Here is a 20079-nt window from a genome sequence, read left to right on the forward strand (position 1 = left end):
ACCAGGGAACGAACTCACGATTGCCTGCTTGCAAGGCAGGCGCTTATGCCGCTGGGCTAAATCCCCAGCCCCTAAAAAAATAGTTCTTTAAAAGATTAAATAAAATCAACAAACCCTTAGATGAAATTATCAACAAAAAGGAAAGAAAATACTCAAATCCATGCAACTAGGAATGAAAAGGGTGAAATCACAATGGATGCTGTAGAAATCCCAAAGATCACCAATATCTACTTTGAGAACCTGTACTGTAATATAATGGGAAACACAGAAGCAATGGACAGATTCCTGGACACAAATCAATCACCAAAGTTGAATCAAGATACAAAAATTCAAAATAAATCAAAATCAGTCAATGAAATTGGAAATGTAATTAAAAACCCATCAAACAAAGAAAAGCTCAGGGTCCAATGCATTCACAACTAAACTCTACAAGAAGTTTCGAGAGGCCCTAATGCTGCTGCATCTCCAACTGTTTAACACAACTGCAAGGGAAGCAAGATTCCTGGGCTACAAAGTGAGGCCCAAGGCCAGCCTGAACTGCATAGTGAGACCCTGTCTCAAAAAGAGACACACACACAAAAGGCCTTTGCATAGCAAAAGAAACCACTAATGGAGTGGAGACAACTCACATTTGGGAAAAAAATTCTGCCAGCTGTTCCTCAAAGGACTGCTATCTAGAATATACAACAAAATTTTTTTTTGTTTTTAAAGGAATGGAGAGCGCCCTCGGGTCTCGAACCACCAGATCAATCGGCCCGGGTGGTTGGGAAGCCAGACTCGAAGGAACCGCTGGGCTAAAGCCAGCCCTAGAATAAACAACAAATTACACACACGCAAGTGGAGGTGTCACCGACCAGCCCCACCCTTACCCACGCTCCTTTTGGCCAGAACATCTAGAACAAGAGCTGGATAGACAGATGGTCACCTGTCATATGAGCACTCAAGTGAGGCTCACCCACTGTGCAAACTGCTTAGCTTGCTGTATTTCCCAGGAAACAGCCAGAGTCCCTGCAGCTGCCCTGTGGCCCAGAACCCGGCCCTCACTCGTTCCTGTCCTCCAGTGCTTGCTCCTGAGCTGCTCTCCTTTTGTCTGTCTTGCTAGGTATCAGGCTGGCCTTGAGCTGAGCTCACTGTGTAGTCTAGGGTGGCTCTGAACTCCCGGTAACCCTCCTGCCTCAGCCGCCAGTGCTGCGCCTCCACACCTAGTGGTGCTGCTTTTCTTGGCATTAGAGGCTGTTAAAGAACTCTGTTAACTGAATGAATGGAACCTTTTTTAATTCCTGGACATAACAGTTTTCTGGGGTAACACATCCTAAATACAGCTGTGCCCCACTTACTGGCAGAGACAGGAATTGCTTTGTCATGTGCCCGTCAAGAGCACAGGTACAGCTAAGACAGCTGAGACAGCCAGGCCAGTGACCCCTTCCGAAATCATCTGCAGTGGCGGTCCCTTGTGACAAGCTGCTGTGTGGCACCTGGCTTTATCACCAGCCCTGGGAGGGCTTCCCGGGGCTCGGGGCGTCTTCTTGGATTCTGTCTCGGGGAGGTGTGTTCCTAAAGCAGCTCCGCTATAAGAGATGCTTTTGGCTAAGCTCTGAGTTGGGGGAATAACACGGCCCTGAGAAGGCTACGAATGTAAAGGAGCAGGGGCCTGGGACAGGCGGGTGTGCAGGGCACCGTGACGGGAGGTGGTGTTGGAAAGGACTGCTCTTGCCACTCTGCATGCAAGCCAGGGCCTCCCAACCTAAATCATGCCCTCAAAGAAGCCCCTCAAGCCCAGAAACCCTAGCGGAGAAGCCTGTGGTGGGATGTGCACTGGGCAGTCGGCAGTTCACCCACTCATATCAGGGAGACGGCCCAGTGGTAGCTGAACTTTAATCTACAGACTCTCCTGATTTCACAAACCGGTGCCCGTCCACACAGATCCCATCATCCGCCCCTAATCCCGAGCTCTGCCCTCCAAGGAACTGCTCCCGGGCTCCTGACTCTGCTGCTCAGAGCCTGGTCCACGCAGCCCCATCCTGGTGCCAAGCCTGCGGGTGTGGCTGTGCTCCCCAGGAGCAGGCTGGTGGGTGCCTGTCTGGGGCAGTCCAAGGCCTGAGCAGCTGCTCATCCCCCTATGCCACACAGCTTCCTCTGTCGTGCCTGGCTGCAGTCACATGTCCAGGTGCTTGTAGAGTCTCCTGCTTTTCTCCTTTTTGTTCCTGTTGCCATGTTTCTTCCAGGGCTTCCCCACCACATTCTCGGAGCTCACAGCAGCTGCGGTCACCGGGCCGCTGCCGGGCTGGTAACCCATCACAGCCTGGACCCCTCGCGTCAGCGCCCTCACGTTCTCCTGTAAAGCAGAAGAAACATGGCAGCAGTGGGGTGTCCCCAAGGGTTCCAAACCAGAAACTAACTAAGGAAACTGTTTACTTAACAGAATCCAACAGGGTGGTGAGTGTAAGCAACAGCCCATCTTTGTGTAACGCTAGCGCACTCTGGAGGCTAAGGGTCAAGAATGTGGACTGTAATGAATAGGAAGCTGTTGGCTTTCGCATATGTGGCCTTTAGAAGTTTCCTGTAAGCAGTAAACATTCAAATTAAACGTCTGCTATGTCAGCGGCAGGCCTGAGAAAGAACCCGTAGTCCCTCTGCATATGGGTCCTTTCCAGACACTGGCGCAGACCTGGGAATAATTCAAACCAACAGCCACCGGTATCCAAGCTCGTCTCGGCCACATGTCAAACAAGGGCCTGGGCCTGGGCCTTGGCAGAATCACTTGTGTCCTGGGGCTGCAGTCCCTGAGTGTGAAGCGGGGGTGGGAACACCTGCGGCTGCACATAGGCTGCACACTCGAGGCACACAGATGCCGTACCAGAGAGCCAGCAGCCTGCCTTGGCCTAGACACAGCGACTCTTCCTTTCTCTCAGATGCAACCACTTAAAAGCATTATTATTATCATTACTACTATTACTACTATCATTATTATTTCGCAGAACTAGGGATCGAACTCAGGGGCTCCTGCATGCTAGTTACCACTGAGCTACACCCACAGTCCACTTAAAAGCACTTCTGAAGCATGTTAAGCACAGTGCAATGATTTAACTGTCCTGTGCACATACCTGTCTTTTACAACACTACTTCTAAACTGCAGCTGTAAGCAATTCGAGTTGTTAGGGCTGTAAGGTGCAGGAGACTTGTAGGAAGCCTGTCTCTCTGGCCCTTCCTAATCATAAGTCTGATGAGGACAACTGATAGCAACACCCAGGGCCACGATATCCAAAGCATATATAGACCCCTGGAATCTAGCAGTAAGCAGTGTTTCCCAGGCGTGGTGGTACAGGCCCGGGAAGGCCCAGAAGTCGGCAGGGGCTGAGGCGGGAGGCCTGCTGAAGTTCAAGGCCAGCCTGTACCATCTGCAAAACCCCGTCTCAGAAAAACAAAGAAAGAAAGAAACAACCCCCCCTCAAAACCTGACACTGTTCCAAGGAAAATACCCATGTACATATGAGCATCTAAAGAGGATCAGTGAAACAGAAATCAAAACATAAGGCAGTGCTTCACACCCATCAGGATGGGCAAAGGGGAGATGAGGGAGATAGAAAGCACCGCTGAGCACGTGCAGGAATCAGAGCTTCAGCACTCTGGTTTGGATGTGACAGAGTAACTGCACTGGCACCTCTGGGACTTCACACCTGGAAACCCTGCTCCTGGGCACAGACTGAGGGGAGGGAACCGCCGCCCTACAGGAGCTCTATAGAATCGATCACAGCAGAGCAGCAGCATTAGTGCTAAAAGGTGAATGTCTGCCCACAGCCACATGGATAAAAGACGTCCACTCGTGTTCGCAGTAATACTGAGCGCTGCACTTGTACAACACGGTGGGAACCCTGAGGACACATGCAAAGTGAAAGGAGGAGTCACAAAGAGCACCGCGTCCGGTCCCGTCCTCGGGAGGTCCAGGACAGGCAAAGTCGTACTCACTGAGCCGACTGGGGCTTGGCAGGGCTGGGGGAGGGGAGCAGGCCAAGACTGCTAAGTGTAGACTAAGAGATTTCTTTTTGGGATTTTTTTTTTCTTCTTTGGTCTTTTGAGACAGGATTTCACTATGCAGTTCAAACTGATCTTCAACTCACAGCAATCCTCCTGCCTCGGCCTCCCGATTGCTGAGATTACAGGCCTTCAGGTATTTCTAAAATGGACTGTACAACTCTCAAATACCATAAACCACTGGATTTTACCATCTCAAATGGTATGAGTGAACTTCTGGTTTGCAAACACCTCAATCTTTACTGTGAGAAAGAATGGGTTGGATCAGAAGTTAAAGAAAAATCTTACAACTTACTTGATGGAAAAATGTTTTGTCAACGACATTTTCAATCTGCTTCTCCTTTCTGTCTCTGCTTGGCTGCGTTTTTATTTCAGCACCGTTCATCTTGTTCTCCAGGAGTCGCTGGTGTTGGTACTGAAAGGTCACGGGGTCTATGCCGGGGGGAGGGTGGCAGTACAGCAGTTTACCCTGCAGAGAGACAGGAGACAGTGTACCACAGGCCACAGCACTCCGTAGGAAGACACACCAAGCAGGTCACCCCCACAGGGGCTTGCCGTAGGAGGACCCAGCCGCACTGATTTCCGGTGGCCTAATCTCCACACGGATGCCATCCTCTGTGGGCGGGGCTCACTGTCCCACAGCTTCATGCCTGAATGAGTCATTCTTCTCCAGGCTTCTTTTCACTGCTTGCATCTCTAAGGATTCTTTAGTGAGCTTTTAAGATCAGACTTTTGCTAAATATTCTCCAAAACAAAACCAAAGCCAAAGCCAAGACAGGACTTGAAGATTCTGACTGTACCAATGGGAACATTAGACTAGGACTGTGACATCAAGGGAGCCCTAGACTTGCCTAGCAGGTGGGAGGGGCTGGTTCCATCTCCCGCACCACGGGTGGGCGTGGGGAACTCCAAAGATAATCCTTTCTAGTTTTCCTTTTTTGAGACATGGTTTTACTACAGTCCAGGCTGGATCCTCCTGCCTCAGGAGTACTAAAATTACAGGTGTGCACCACCACGCCTGGCTTCTTTGGATTCTTATATGAATATGAAGGACTATGCCTGCGGCCTCGGTTCAGAGGGTCTTTTTACACTAGACACTTTAAAAGCTATGCTTATCAGCTCATCTCTGTAACCTCTAGTTACAAGTGGAATGAATAAATGACTTTCCATCCAAACAGCAGTAACTGCGTTCTTTCGGAATTGAAGTCAAACGGCACGGCCCACTTTTATACTCCAAGAGCTCCCTGGACTTGGGCTTGAGAAGTGGAGGCAATAAAGTCCAAGCTTCTCAACTAGTTATAACTAGGAACTACGACAATGCTGGTTTTTCGAAAAAAAATTTAACTCACTACATAACATGTCTCAGTATGAAACAGACACTGCTCAGCAATGAGCAATCCCAAATAGTGTCCTCATTTGTAACATGGCAGGGTGTCACTGCATAGACCTGCTTTCGTATTTTCATGTTCATGGTGTACTTGCTCTGGCCCTGGGCTCTGCGGCAGCCTTAACTGCCCCCGATGGAAACCAAACCCCACCGTACTCCATCTCAATGAAAAACCGTCTTGGAACCTGAAAGTGGGCAATTCAGCTGCGAACGCAGCGTGCGGCGGGGCGCAGGCTCACTCACCCTGACGTAGTCCTTCAGGATGTAGCGCGCAGAGCGAGGCTGGTCGGGCTGGCCGTGTGCCGTCCGGAAGCCCCGCATGGCTGTGGAGAAACCAACATGCAGCACCGTGGCCCAGGCGGCACCGCGACGCCGCGCTCACCGCGGCAGCGCGCCTTTCACCTTCCTCCCCGCACTCCCTCCTGGGGTCCAGTCACTGCACTGCCCTGCAGAGGACCTTTTGTTTAGCACTAACGCGTGCTGACACAGGGGACAGACTGCATAGTTGTCCTGGTCCCTGAAAAGCCACGCAGCCCACACCGAGAGACACGCACACAGTACCTCAGAGCTCCTGTTCCTTCACCTGGAGGCTGGTACAGAGGCTACCCCGGAATATTTTTAGCAGCAGAGCCAAACACCGCAGAGCAAGCTTTTTTGTTCTAATTTGCAGCAGTAATTGGGCTGAATCCTACGGCTCGCTGCCACCAAACTACATCCTTAAACCTTTTTAGCTTATGTCTAGAAACAGAATCTAAGTTATGCAGGCTGGAGTCAAACTTGTGATTGTCCTGCCTCGGTCTCAAAAGCTGGGAACACAGGTGTGAACAGCCTTGCCTGGCAGCAAGCCTCCTTCTCTAGTGATAAACTTCTGTATTTTTCCCCCATTTTCCAAACAGACCATACAGTTGCCTTAACACTGACTCAGTAGACCATGGCAAAGCACAGGGACAAAGGATATGGGGTGTGGCCCACAGGATGGCCTCAGAACTTAGCCCCCGTATGCACTAGCTGTGTATAGCCCTTCTCACTTTGGAAGAAGGGATTTAAAATCCTAATTTACACCATATACAAAAATAAATCTAGGAAGGTTAAAAAAAATCTCAAAATAACAAGTACCATAGGAAGATAGTTTTGTCCTTTAAACCCAGGGAAGGCTTCCAGGTAACTTGTTGACCAAACCCAGTCAAGCCCAAAAGGAAAGAGTCTATTAGAGAATGTCAACTTCTACAGGGTTAGAGAAACCATAAAAAACATTAGAGCAACTGGGCAATCTTTGAAAATCCACTGCCAGAGATGCCATTCTGAACAGAGCTACGGACAGTGATCTCAGAAAGGGTACATGTGGGGTCTTTCCTCTTACTGATTTTACCATGTAGCACTGGATGAAAAATAGTTATTTTGGGTATTATCAAAAAACTAAAGGAGCTGGGGGTACAGCTCAGGGGTAAAGCACCTACTTACCCTGGATCAGTTCTCATAAACTGCCTCCTCAATTCAATGAACCATTTCTATTAACTACGTTGTTTTGCTGTATTCATGTTTAAAAATAAAAAAACTCACATCCATATGCCGTCAACAGTTCCTCTGAGGTGGGAGGCCGGTGAGGATCTTCGTCTTCCCGGGGCTTTGTGAGGCTGATGCCATAGGTGGCTTCCAGGACGCGCCGGGGAATATTCTGGCAAACGTGACTCAGTCAAGGTGCCCACTGCCTGCAGCTGACCCCGTCCCAACACTCACTCTCCTTCCCAGACAGGCTGACTGCTCATGCATGGAAACCATCAGTTTCTTTTCCTTTCAAACAAAACCTTAAATCTCAGTGGCCATTTCCAGCGAATTCTCTAGTAACTAAGTTACCCTCCCCTTGCAAGGCAGTGTTACGAATGAGCCTCGGGCCTGTGAGAAACCTATGGAAGACGCGGGCGTAGGCGTCCTTGTCTCTAACAGCTGTGACCATGCAAGCTGACTTCCTCTTGTCTCATCTCTGTTTACTTGTGCTTTCTTAAGACAGTCACAGTGCCCTGCTTTGCCCTGTCCCCCATGAGAGTTCCCCGTTGCCTGGGCTGACACTGCTAGAAGACAGGGCCCACCTGAGTGCTTTGCCCACAGCACCTCACTGCCTAACTGTGAGCACCGAGCACCCGTCTGACGGCATAGTAACCTCTGTGCTCAGACCTGGCCAGGCATGGTGGTACCGGCTTCTAATTCTAGCACTTGGTAGGCTGAGGCAGGATTGCTGAGCTCAAGGCCAACCTGAACTACATGGTGAGACCATCTCAAAAAACAAAACAAAAAAACCAAAAGAAAGGTAGAAAAATAAAAATACAAGCCTTTAGTGGGAATGGAGACACATCCCTGTAATCCCAGTATTCTGTGAGGCTGAGGCAGGACTGCAAGCTAAAGCCCAGCCTAGGTAACTTGGTGACTTAGACACCATCTCAGAATAAAACTAAAAAGGGCTGGGAGGTACAATTAGTGCATTCTTTTCAACAACTGTTTCATATCCCATTTTAGTGATGCACTATTTTATTTACTTAGAATGATACTGGGGATGGAACCCAGGGCCTTGCACTCAGCTACATTCCCATACCCTTTCTGATTTTTGAGACAGGGTCTTAATTTCCCCAGGAAGGACCTGAACGTGTGATCCTCCTGTCTCAAAGTGCTGTAACTGCAAGTGAGCAGCACCACGCCCAGTTTTGCTCATTATCTCACAGAACAGAACAGGGGCTTTGGGATTTGCTAAGGAGCGGGGAACTGCACCCTTCCTGCTCCAGTGCCACCGGCTCAGAATCTCCTGTCGCTCGTTTGCTGGCACCTGCAGAACAGAGCAGCCCCCTGCTCTCCACTAGGTGGGAACCCCCATCTCCCCCCCAGCCAGGGCAGTGCACGGTGTTCTCCAGGAGGCGCACAACATGGTCACTTGCCACTGAGAGGCAGCAGAGCGCCCGGTGGCCGACACTTTTGGACAATGTTACCCATTTTAGAGAGCAGGGAAGGTGTCAGACAGGAAGCACACTCCCCGGGTCAAGTGGCAGGGGGAGCTGGGTGTGTGGCCTGGGTTCTGACTTACAAGTCCTCAGCTGGCTCACCGGAAATCCAGGTGGGCAGAATCCACACTTAGATCCTCCCTTACGGGCTCAGACCTGAGTCTCTATGCAGCACTGGACAGTGCTGCCCCAATCCCTGAGGCTTCACTGGCCCAGACCGCAGGAAGGATATGAGTGACACAGGAGGAACATGGTCTCGCATCTGGTCAATGGGCAGGATTCCACTGCAGGTCATCTCTGCCTTAGTGGACACGAAGGACGGCATCACCAGGCCAGGGCAGTCACACAGGCAGAGGCCGGGCTGCACATAGAGGGTCTGCAGGGGAAGGAAGGCGCGTGCGCTCAGCATGCAGCTCCAGAGCAGAGCGGGGCTGTAGGTGAGTGGCCCTCAGGGCTACCTGGAAATGCTTGGTGTGGCCAGGTGTGGCGGACACAGACACTTTCTTGTTGCCGAGGATGGTGTTGATGGTGGAACTCTTGCCAACGTTAGGGTAGCCTACCTACAAGAGACGCAGGAGTCACAAGCAGTCTCAGGCAGCGTCCAGATGCCCAGAGACATCGTACAGCAGAGGCCAACACCTGCGCCAGCTCTGTGAGACCTCGGGGCAGATGCTTAGGCAGTACACCTCTCTCTCTCCTGTGGACTAGGTGCATTTATCCACGTCCCTCTCCAGGGACAACTGCACTTTCACAGATTTTCTTTGTTTTTGGTCTTTTTGAGACAGGGTCTTGCTATGCAGTTTGGGCTGGCCTTGAGCTCACTTTGTAGCCCAGGCTGGTCTTGAACTTGCAAATAGTTCTCCTGCCTTGGCCTCCCAAGTGTTGGGATTACAGGAGTGCGCCACCATGCCCAGCTTCACAGGTTTTAACCTACAAGCAACGTCACCCACTGGTTATAAACTACTACTGTGGTTGATTTACAACAGCTGTCTGAAGAGTGAGTCAATAAATCAGTCCCTGGTTCCTAGAGCAGGGCATTCAGAAAGGGAGGGCTGCTCATTGTTGCCATAAGAGAAAGAATTCTGTAGCAAAGCTGCGCTTTTTAGTGCATGTGACAGAGGATGAGGCCATAAAGCTGAGGGAAATGTGTCGCTTCCCTAGCGAGCATGCCGGGTAAGCCAGCCCTACTGCAGGATGGGGACTCACACCCCTGTTTGCCTGACTCAAATAGTTGCTAGTGCACAAATACATGGTTCATCTTCCTCAGTCATCCAGAGGAGTCAGCTCAAGACCAGCCAGCCTGCAATCCTAGCACTTAGGAGGCTGAAGCAGGAGAATCCCATGAACGAGGCCAGCCTGGGATACACAGTGAGTTCAAAGACAGCCTGGACTACACAGCAGGACTGTCTCAAATTTTAAAGAAAAGAACATCCAGCCCTCATGATGAGCTGGACAGGAACTGAGGAGGGGGTGTCTCCTCCTGCCGTAACTCCCGCTCTCCACTCTGTGCTGCCCTCCTGAAGGAGAGCTCTGTTACCCATCTCTGATACCTTGCACTTCCTCTGAGAAGGCCAGGGGCACCTGGAGGTGTGCTGTAGCCCTTGGGGTATGCGTACTTTCATCACCATTTGTGGAGTGAGCACTGTATGAGTGGGGAGGTGATTCTGTCTCCCGTTTACCGGGAGTGTCCATGCAGCAAAACACCTGTCCCATCTGCCCAGGGACAGTGCCAGGGTTCTCCTACAGGCCACGTGGGATGATCAGTGTAGTCGGCAAGGTGCACAGCTACTCTCAGCCCACCTGCCTCTTCTGGTAACTCCACAGCCCAGGGCTGGACAGAGGGAGGGAGTGGCTGGAGAGCAGGACCAAGCATGGGGAGGAATCAATACAGCCCCGAGGGTGCAACTCTGAGCTGTACCAGTGGCTCATCCGGAAGCCACTGGAACAAGGAGGCCACATGTTCTTGATTCTAGGGGCTCCTGCATGGCTGCCAAAGGACAGGAGTGAAGACCCTTATGCGTGTGGTTCCTCTTACCAGGCCCACAGTGAGTTGCCCGGCCTTCACCCTTCTCCCGCCGTGCAGCTGCTTGAAGAGCTCCAGCAGTTCCTGCCTGGACACCAGGTGGCTGAGATTGCGGGGCAGCCTGCTCTGTGGGGCCTCCCCAGTCGAGGCCCCTGGGTTGGCCGGACTGTCCCTCCAGCCCCGGCTGTACGCCTCCTCCTCCTCTTTTTCCTCCTCGGCGCCGCTGCCCTCCTCTGAGCACGTGTGCCAGTCCTCCTCCTCCTCCTCCTCCTCTTCCTCCAGGCAGTCCTCATACTCGCTGTCGTCCTCGCTGACCGCCTCACTGTCTGGGCAAGGGCTTGGCTTGCCTGTGTCCTCCTCTGAGCTGGAGTCTGCAGACTCGGCCGTGCTGGCCTCTCCAGCTTCGCTGTGCTCTGGCTCCTGGTGAAATGACAGCAACAGAAAGCCCTCAAATTTGTAACCACACTTTTCACACGAGGGACGACACTCACGAACCAGTTACCTAAGATGAATGGAGCCAAAAAAAGTCACCCGCATGCAGCAGGTGGCAGAGCCTTCCATGCAGGACCACAGAGTCGCATGCCTTCAGCTGTTTCTGTATCCTCTGAACTTCACAGAGAATTCCACGAACTGCTTATCTAACTTAAAAATAAACCTCAAAGCAAGGTCAAGTGTTTACATTGACTCCTTGGCAATACACTGCTATGCTCTGGGATGTACAATAAAACAAAGCTTTTTTCTTTTACAGTAAAACATTTTTATACTCTGCACAAAACAAGAGCATAATTTGTCATGTAAGAGCCATTTTACATGCTTCTGCATGTTTAAGGAAACCACTGCCCCCGTTTTGTGTGAAGCTGCAGACTTTTGTATGTGCCAGCAAACAGTTTACTACTGAGCTATACCCAGCCCAGCTACCCTCTGTCACTGCCTTTAGTAAGTCAAAAAGCTCCACGACACACAGACAGAAGCAGCAAATTCCATCCCAGGGCGAACTAGTCAGGATTTGGAAATGTGACAGACCCCCTATCATCCCTAAATCATTTAGGGTTTGGGTGTTAATAGTGACAGAAAGGGACACAGTGAACCTGGTTAAACAGGCATCCTAAACATTAGGAGAAAACACTAGGATTTCACGATCACCTCTGGCACCTTAAAAAGAAACACTGCTTGTTAGAGAGCTGTACAACTGAAGCAATTTTCATGATGAATGAACAATGAATGCAAAGAAGACACTGTGTCCTCACTGTAAATTTTTCTGGATCATTTTAAAAATCAAAGTCTTAAGCTGGGCACAGTAGTGCACACTTGTAATCCTAGCACTCAGGAGGCTGAGGCAGGAGGACTGCCCTGAGTTCAAGGCCAGCCTGGGTTATGAAGTGAGTTCAAGGCTAGGCTGAACCATATATAATGAAACCCTGCCTCAAAAAAAGACAAAAACACCAAAAAAAAAAAAAAAAAACCCCACAAAAAATCAAAGTCTTAAAAGGAAAAGTTGGAAACAAAGCTTTTGTAAATAAGGAAGGGAAGAAGAGTTGAAGGGAGGGAATGGGAAGAAAAACCACTTATGTTGTATCATGTACAGAGACAAATTCCCTGTAACGAATGTGATCATTAAATATACCCAAAATGTGCCAGGACACTTGATTTAAAAAAAAAAAAATCTTAAAAAAATATTCGTGGGACTTGATCACTTATAGGGTGGCAGCTTCCACAGCAACCCAGGGCTGTGAAGGGGGATAAATGTCAGATCTCCAAACTGAGGGGGACCTGATCACAAGAAGATGGAGTCTCTGCCGCCCCTCATACTGCACTTGGTCACTGTGCTTGGGAAGGGGTTCGAGCCATGCTGAGGGATCTGATCTCAGAAGACTCGCAGGCTGTAAAGAGGAAACCAAGGAGCTGAAGCCACGCACTCAGGGACAGACCAGGGCAAAGAGTTCCCAAATCCAGACAGAAAAAGCACTGAGCCAGCTGGCCACTGGAAGTCACCCTGAGATGCCATGCCAGGCAGGAGGGGACGGTCAGACTGGCTCCCCCTGCACCTCAGAGGATGAGAAACGCAGAGCCAACCGAAGAGGGGCAGGACAAAGGGGTACCAGGCTTAGAGTTCTAGTACTAATTTCTTTTTATACTTAAAATAAGCACTAAGTTGTTTTTGTAAAATTTGAGTTAAAGGGAAATAACATGGCATATCTTAATTTAAGGGTACTTAAGTTTCTTCATTTTCAAAACAAAGTGAAGAGATTTGGATCAGCCCGGAGAAGTCACTACATCCTTCAGTTGTACACTTTTGTTCTAACTTCTCTTAAAAGCAACTACAAGGTCATTAGGAAACGAAAACTTCCTGCCTAAAATTAAAAAAAAAATTAAAGTATCAGTGCCCAACACTAGGGATGTCAGACTATTAACAATGAACAAATAAAACAAAACAACAACAACAACAACAACAAAAAACCCTAAAAAGCACAGCTAGTAAGTCTCCACCAAGAAAAAAACCCAAATGAAGCACGTTACTGTGCACAAAACCCTCCCTCAAGACCACCCTGCTAAGGTTACCTTTGGATCCTCATTCAGCTGGGAAGTTCCAGCCAAAGCTGACCAGAAAATCACCTGCACACCTTCGCTTTCGAAGTGCGCGGCCCAGGCCCTGCGCTGCTCAGCAGTCAACAGGTCTGCCTTGTTGATCAGGATGACATTCTCTTTATTGGCATCGATCTCTTTCACGTAACACTCCTGTGGAAGGCAAGATAGAGAGACCTTGCACACCAGTAAAAAACCGGGCCGATTATATACTGAAGATCGCCAGCAATAGTTTCAAATCTTTTTCTAGTGTAGATTTTAAATTTTAGTATGTTGTAAACAATTCTTTCAGTAAACTCTGAACAAAAGGTTTCAGTGTTAAAACATTTTGTTACTTACCAGTTTAAAAAACAAAACAAAATGCACAACAAAAACCTGCCGTGTGCTGGCACATGCCTGCAATCCCAGCACTTGGGAGGCTGATGCATGTGGATCGCTGTGAGTTTGAGACCAGCCTGAGATACACAGTGAGACCCTGTCTCAAAAAAACAGAAACAAACAAAAAAAAAAAAAAATAAAAAAAACCCAAAAAAACAAACCACAAAACCTGAAATATAGTAACTATCTATTGTTCTCAAACAGAAATACGATCCCCTCACATGTGTACAATGTTTTATTAATTGAGATTTCACATAATCTTACACCTCAGTCACCACTCCTTGTGGTGTTTTTATACAGTTGTGAAACGCCACAAAAAGTAGTGAGCAGGCTCAGGTGAGAAGGATCAAGAGGAGAGGTGATTAGAGTTGGAGGATCCTCTTAAACCGGCACAAGGCTGTTTCGATCAGTGTCTTGAAAACTGGGAAACTGGCAAAAGAATATTAATAAAGTGGCATCTAAATTCAATGGAACCTGAGCAGCACGATGCATTCCTGCAGACGGAAACAGCCGCTGACAAGTCACCTGTCCAAGCAGACGCACTGTGCGAGCCCAGGGCCTCAAGGAAAGGAGGGCAGAGCAGCAGCCGCAGGCACGTGCTGAGGTTCCGGCCTCTCTGCTGTCCCAAGGACGGCAATTGGCACTTACCAAATCCTGGCAGCGAAACAGGAGTGGGTTTCGAGCATCCACTATCTGGACCACAACATCACTGAAACACAAGCAGACAATCAATCCAGTCTCTGTGGAGGCAAAGGACCATGGCCCGCGTCCTGAAGGCAGAGCACACATAAGCACCCGCTGTGTGCCCACCACTTTGGGCACAGGTGTTCTCTGTTTGTACGTGTGCAAGCGGACCCTTACAGCAGCGTGTGACCGCATCAGCTAAGAGTGCTGGAGCCCAAAAAGCAATCCTGGCCTCCTGGACAGACATCCTGCTCTGCGGCTCCAATGCTACCTCAAGGGGTTCATGTGGCATTCCATGCTAAACCCCTGCTGTGACTTCCATGAACCTCCTGGAATGACAAGAGAGGATTCAAGTCCTGCTTTCCCAGGTGACGTCTACTAAAATCCAGCTCCTTATTTGTGCTGGTATTCAGGCCTCAAAAGAGCAGTAATAAAGCTCTTTCTGCCAGCTGCTACTAAGAAGCCAATATCCCATTTGAACTTAGAACTGCTCACGAAGACGGTCTGTAGCCAGCCAGCAATCACCCAACAGTTTCCAGAATGTATCTCATGGCAGAAATGTAAAACCACCCACTACCAGTGCCAGCTGGCACAGGGAAGCAGGGATGAGTCCAACTTCTCCCACTGTGTGATGAGAAAGCCCGAGGCTCACAGCCTGCCCTTTGGGGAGGGGTTAACTTCAATGGGAGGCTCCACTCTCCCTGTGGCCTCTGCAGCTAAGGATACACTATGAGGCCAGCTGTGACCACTCTGCAGTGCTGTCACCACCTCAAAGCAGGTTCCACAAATTCTAGGCTGGCCAGCGGCCTTTTCTCAGGTAACCCTGCAACTCTACCAGGCCCTGCGGGAGCAGCTCTATCCTGAAGGGCAGGGCTCCTCAAGACAACGCCAATCGACCTGCTTTAGAAGAGTTAAATCCTAGCACAATCTCGGATTTAAAGGACTGACAGGCGTGGGAATTTGGAGACTGCTATGCTTTCTAGTTACACTGGCCCCACTACTGCTTCCTTTAAGGTACTCATCTCACTTCCACATGGAATTAATTTGGATGATGAGTTAAAATCACAAGCCCCACAGACATGCAAGAGGAACAAACAGCTTTAAGACACCAGCAAGAAAGGAAGCTGCCTTGGGCCAGGCTGCTCCCAGCGCGAGGCCAGGGTGAAGCCAGCTGTCTCGCCGGGACAGCCAGGACAGCGCTCTGCGCTCAGAGCTGGCGGGTGCCTCGTCCTGCTGCGCGTGCGCAGCAAACACCCTGAAAGACACTGCTGGGATTAATGGGCCAGTGGCCCAGCCAGCAGTGAGCAAAGAGGAGACATCTTCGACAGAGGAGACAGCAGTAAACATTTCCTGTGAGAGCCGCAGTGGCTGTCACTCCCGAGTATATCTCTGTGTATCCCTGCGGTAGGAACTACGGCCCACCCTAAGTCAGCGCTCTTCTGTCACAGGTGGGTCACACAGTAAACATCAGAGCAAGGGACACTCGTCCACCTGGGCTGCAGGCGCCAGCGAGCAGCTCCCGGGAAACAGTGCTAACCAGGCGCCCGGGGTGAGGGCCTCCCTGTTCTTCATGGAGACCGAGCTCAGCGTGGGCCCCTCTGCTCCCCGTCAGGATCCACGGGAGGGAAAGCAGAGGACGCAACCCTTCAGGACACAGGAAAGGGCGAGGGCAGCCGCGAAGGCAAGCCAGAGCCCGAGCCCAGGAAGATGGGGTGTCTCTCAAGGCAAACATGAGGCACGGCCAGAGCTGCCCGCCCCAAGCTGGCCCTGCAGTCCTCTCGGCTGGCATGGCCCTCTGCACAGCCCTTCCCTTGCCCGGCAGCGGAGGGCAGTGGGTGCTGCAGAGGGACGGCAGGGTGAAGCAGCCCACGCAGCCTGCCCATGCTCACGCCCCACCTGGCCCACTCCCAGGACAGCGCCCCCTGTTTGAAGGGAAGGACTGCTGGGCAGTGAGCTGTAGCTACCCCCCCCCCACATAGCCGGTGCCTGCGAGCTGCCCTGCAGTCACTCTTGGCCGGCTGCCCGGCACCCAAGTGTGCTCATGCAAAGGTCAGCAGCCACAACGAAGAGGACACAGGAAAAAGACTAGGCAGGAAGCGTTAGAAAACTAAGCACAGACCTCCTCCCGTCCTGGCCCAACCTGCCCTCAGGGAGCTGGGCGAGGGCACCAACTTGGCTTTTCCAACTTACTCGCTGGAAAACGAGGCACAATGCCAACTCACAGTAGAGCCTGAGCAATATATTTTGCCAGTATTAAAAACAAAAACAGCTTAAGACCCTGTGGAATACAGAGGGGTGCATGATTGCCTCTGTCACAGACAGAAGGGCTATGGGCTGTGTCACAGCCGAGGGAGGAGTGGCTGTTAGGAGGGGGATGATTTGTTTGTGTTTTTCGATGGAGACACTGTCTCATTTATGTAGTTAAGGCTGACTTTAAACACACTATGTAATTCAGGCTGACCCTGCACTTGAGGAGATATCTCTGCCTCAGCCTTGCGAATGTTGAGATATGTGTCACCATGCCTGGGAGAAATGTAAGGTGTTTTCTGTTTTGTTAAAATGAATGTTAAATGGTATAAATCAGACCACAATGTTAATTACCTGGTTTCTATTACACTAGAAATCCAACACATAAAGAAAGAGCAAAATAAGAGACAGATGAAAGCCAGGTAATTCCAGTACTCAGGAGGCTGAGGCCAGCCTGGGCTACAAAGTGAGTTCAAGAGCAGCCTGAACTGCATAGTGAGAGCCTGCCTTAAAAACAACAACAACAACAACAACAACAACAAAAAAAAAAAAAGAAAGAAAAGAAACAAAAATAAAAATAAATGAGATGAAGTTTGTGCACCATAAAATTCACTTGTTTTTTTTTTTTTGGTACTGGGGATTGAACCCATGACCTCACATTTGCCAAGCAGGCACTTAGGCTGCTGAGCTAAATCCCTGGCAAAATTCACTTTTTTTTAAGTACACAATTCAATGGTACAATCACATAAACATTATTACTACCTAATTCCTTTAGAAAACATTAATTTCTTCTCAAGTGCAATTTTCTTGGCAACAATGGTAAATGTGATAATATTCTTTTCTTGAGTATTTAAATTCAAGCACCTGGTTTCCTAATGTTCTTACTAGATACATTTATGGATTTCAAAATATAGCCTGAGCTGGGCGTGGTGGCGCATTCTTGTAATTCCTGCACTCAGGAGGCTGAGGTAGGTGACCAACATGGGCTACAAAGTGAGTTCAAGTCAAACTGAACTGCATAGTGAGACCCTGTCTCAAAAAGACAGAAACAAAATAAAGCAAAACAAAAATACAGCCTGTAGGTTCCTTGTTAAAAGCATTTAATGTCAAAGTTCATTTATTGGCTGGGGATATAGCCTAGTGGCACAGCACCTGCCTGGCAAGGGCAAGGTCCTGAATTTGATTATCGGCACACATACAAAAAAAGTTCAGTCAAGCGTGGTGGTGCATTCCTATAATCCCAGCACCCTGGAGGCTGAGGCAGGAGGATTACTGTGAGTTGAGACCCGCTTGGATAACAAAGTAAGCTCAAGGCCAGCCTGAACTGCACAGCTAGACCCTGTTTCAAAAAGGCAAAAAAAAAAAAAAAGTTCCTTTATCAAATCCCTGAGCATAATTCAGAAACTCTTGTAAGAAAAAGGTAAGATTAAAGAAAGCTGAACTGGAATTCTCCTCAGTATTACATGGAACATCATAATACAATGCCATTCTCAGCTTATCTAAATTATTCTCATTTAAAAAAACCCCAATTAAAGAAAAAACCGCAAAAAACAAAACCAAAAACAATCCCAGGGGCACTTGTCTAGCATGCTGGTAGAACCTGTGCTCAACTCCCAGCACTGCCAAAAACAGAAGAGAGCAGAGAAAGAACACCTTGCAGTTCCCCCACATGTGGCGACGCACACCTGTCACCTCATCCCAACACTGAAAAGGCTGAGGCGGGGGATCACCTCAGGTTCAGGGTCAGCCTAGGCTACCCAGCGAGCTTAAGGAAGGTCTCATCTACATAGTGAGCCTGTGTCTCGGCTGAAAGCCACACAAACCAATCACCCCTCCTTAGCAGGGGCTCCTTTCTCCTGGGCGGGAGTCCTGTCTGTACCAGAAATCACACCGCCCTGTGTTCCACAGGTGCTGAGTTCTTCTGGTGGCAGGGTATCCACTACTATAAATTTCCCTCCTAGGACTGCTTCAATGGGTCCATATGCTCCAGTATGTTGTACTGGCATTATTATTTAATTGTAGAAACCGTCTGTTATGGATTAAAAACTGGTGGTCAACTTAACATCAGCGGAATTGAGTCACCATGCTGCTGAGCGTAGATGTTCCACCTGAGGGAGCTGCGAGCATAAAAAGAGGTGCAGAGAAGGAGAAGCTAGGCATTGATGCTTTGAAGTGTTGAGGCATTGTGGGTTCTCCTGTGTGTTGCTGTTTGAGCTGTTAAGATTCTCTGGAGAAGCTCTGGTCCTCACATTGAGCATTGCTTCCTCACTCCGGAGGGGAAGACGTGTGCCGCCTGGTCTCCAGGACAAACTCCTCATGCTGGCTTCCTGGCATGTACCCAACTGTGCTCGTTGGAGGAGGAGCTCGGGGCCTCCATGTCGCCGAGGATGGCTGTGGTGCCTTTCAGGACAGCCCTAGTCTTTGCTGTGCGTGTGACTTCTCTGGCTCCAGAGTAGAACCCTCAACCTACCAGCACAGCTCCTTCACCCGGCTGGCATGGACTTTCTGCCTTCCACCGCTGACCTTTGGGCCTTCCTGGCACAGATCCATAAGAGAGACTGGTGTGAGTCCATCTGTGGGCTCTGGACCTCCAGTTGGACTCATGGAAGGCATTGTAATGGGCTCTGGGTTTTCATCTGGACTTGTGAGACATTGCTGTGGGATCGAGGCCCTGGCTAAATATTCTATGTCTTTAGTGTTGTGGATAGATTTCCTGCACTTTCTTGTGTTAACTCTGGGTGCCCATCATAAAACAGTATTATAAACTCCATGTCCTGATTCTAATTGTTCTCTGCACAATCCCTGACTATAACATTGTCTACTCGCTTCTTTTTTTTTATTTGGCAGGTGAGTTGTTACACACTCCTTAGCGGATTCTGACTTCCATGGCCACCGTCCTGCTGTCTACTCGCTTCTTTAATGTCACCTGCAACAGGAAGGTGTTATTTAATTTCCATGTGTTTATGAAGTTCTTGTGGGGTTTTTTTGCCATTGATTTCCAATTCCACTGCACTATGGTCTGGTGATATGCATGGGATAATTCAATTTCTTTGTATTTACTAAAGCACATTCTATGAGGCAGTATGGGGTTTATTTTGGAGAATGTCCTGTGTGCAGTTGAGAATGTATATTTTGATGTAGGGCAGAACATTCTGTAAACATCTACTAAGTCCATTTGTTCAAAAGTGTGGTTCAGTTCTGATATTCCATTGTTGATTTTTTTGTCTAGTTGATCTATTTGTGCCAGTAGTAGGGTATTGTGACTTTCTGATAATCATATTAGTGTTTGTTTTATAAAGTTGGGTGTACTGGTTATTTGTTACATATGTATTTATAATTGCTATTTCTTCCTTTTAGACTGCTCCCTTTACAAGGATGTAGCGACCTTCTTTATCTTTTAAATCAGTCCTAGCTTGAAATCCACTTTGCAGGATAGCCATCCCTGCTTTTTTCTGGGTTCCTATCACGTGAAATACTGTTATCCATCCTTTGACTTTCAGTCTAGAATTTTTGAATTAAGTGGGTTTCTCATATGCAGCATATTGTTGGATCCTGCTTCTTGATTTGTTCTACCAGTTTCTTCTGACTACTGAATTGAGACAATGTTGAGGATGGTAACTGATATGTCCTGAATTATCCTTGTCATGTTATTTTTGTGTTGTTGGCTGTTTTTTTCCCTTTGCTTTGCCTTGTAGATTCATTCTGTTGGGGTTCATGGAGTTGTAATCCTCATTATCTCATCTAGAATGTCCTTCAGA

The 20079-nt window shown here is 49.0% G+C and overlaps 1 protein-coding gene and 1 long non-coding RNA gene across 5 annotated transcripts in view; one reads left to right on the plus strand and one right to left on the minus strand.

Moving 5' to 3' along the window:
- Positions 1–1861: 1861 nt before the first annotated feature.
- Positions 1862–20079, minus strand: part of Lsg1 (large 60S subunit nuclear export GTPase 1) — a 31256-nt gene continuing 13038 nt past the window's right edge. Inside the window, exons 6-14 of one of the 4 annotated variants that reach the window (XM_063224286.1) lie at positions 14039–14099; positions 13043–13165; positions 10442–10849; positions 8865–8966; positions 8639–8782; positions 6980–7103; positions 5663–5742; positions 4328–4501; positions 1862–2335 (exon numbers count right to left, since the gene is read on the minus strand). In XM_063224286.1, coding sequence (XP_063080356.1) covers positions 2156–2335; positions 4328–4501; positions 5663–5742; positions 6980–7103; positions 8639–8782; positions 8865–8966; positions 10442–10849; positions 13043–13165; positions 14039–14099 — 1396 coding nt within the window. In that variant the 3' untranslated portion in view covers positions 1862–2155. Of the gene's footprint in view, positions 2336–4327; positions 4502–5662; positions 5743–6979; positions 7104–8638; positions 8783–8864; positions 8967–10441; positions 10850–12988; positions 13166–13864; positions 14100–20079 lie in introns of all 4 variants that reach the window. The other 3 variants (XM_063224285.1, XM_063224284.1, XM_063224283.1) reach the window with 3 other exon arrangements.
- Positions 14032–19205, plus strand: LOC134470348 (uncharacterized). The gene is made up of 2 exons (XR_010039187.1): positions 14032–15522; positions 18344–19205. It is a non-coding gene; the product is annotated as an uncharacterized LOC134470348 (long non-coding RNA).

The sequence above is a fragment of the Cavia porcellus genome, unplaced genomic scaffold (assembly GCF_034190915.1).
Source record: "Cavia porcellus strain 051 isolate PalLab524CR breed Dunkin Hartley unplaced genomic scaffold, mCavPor4.1 scaffold_14, whole genome shotgun sequence".
Classification (NCBI taxonomy): Eukaryota; Metazoa; Chordata; class Mammalia; order Rodentia; family Caviidae; genus Cavia; species Cavia porcellus.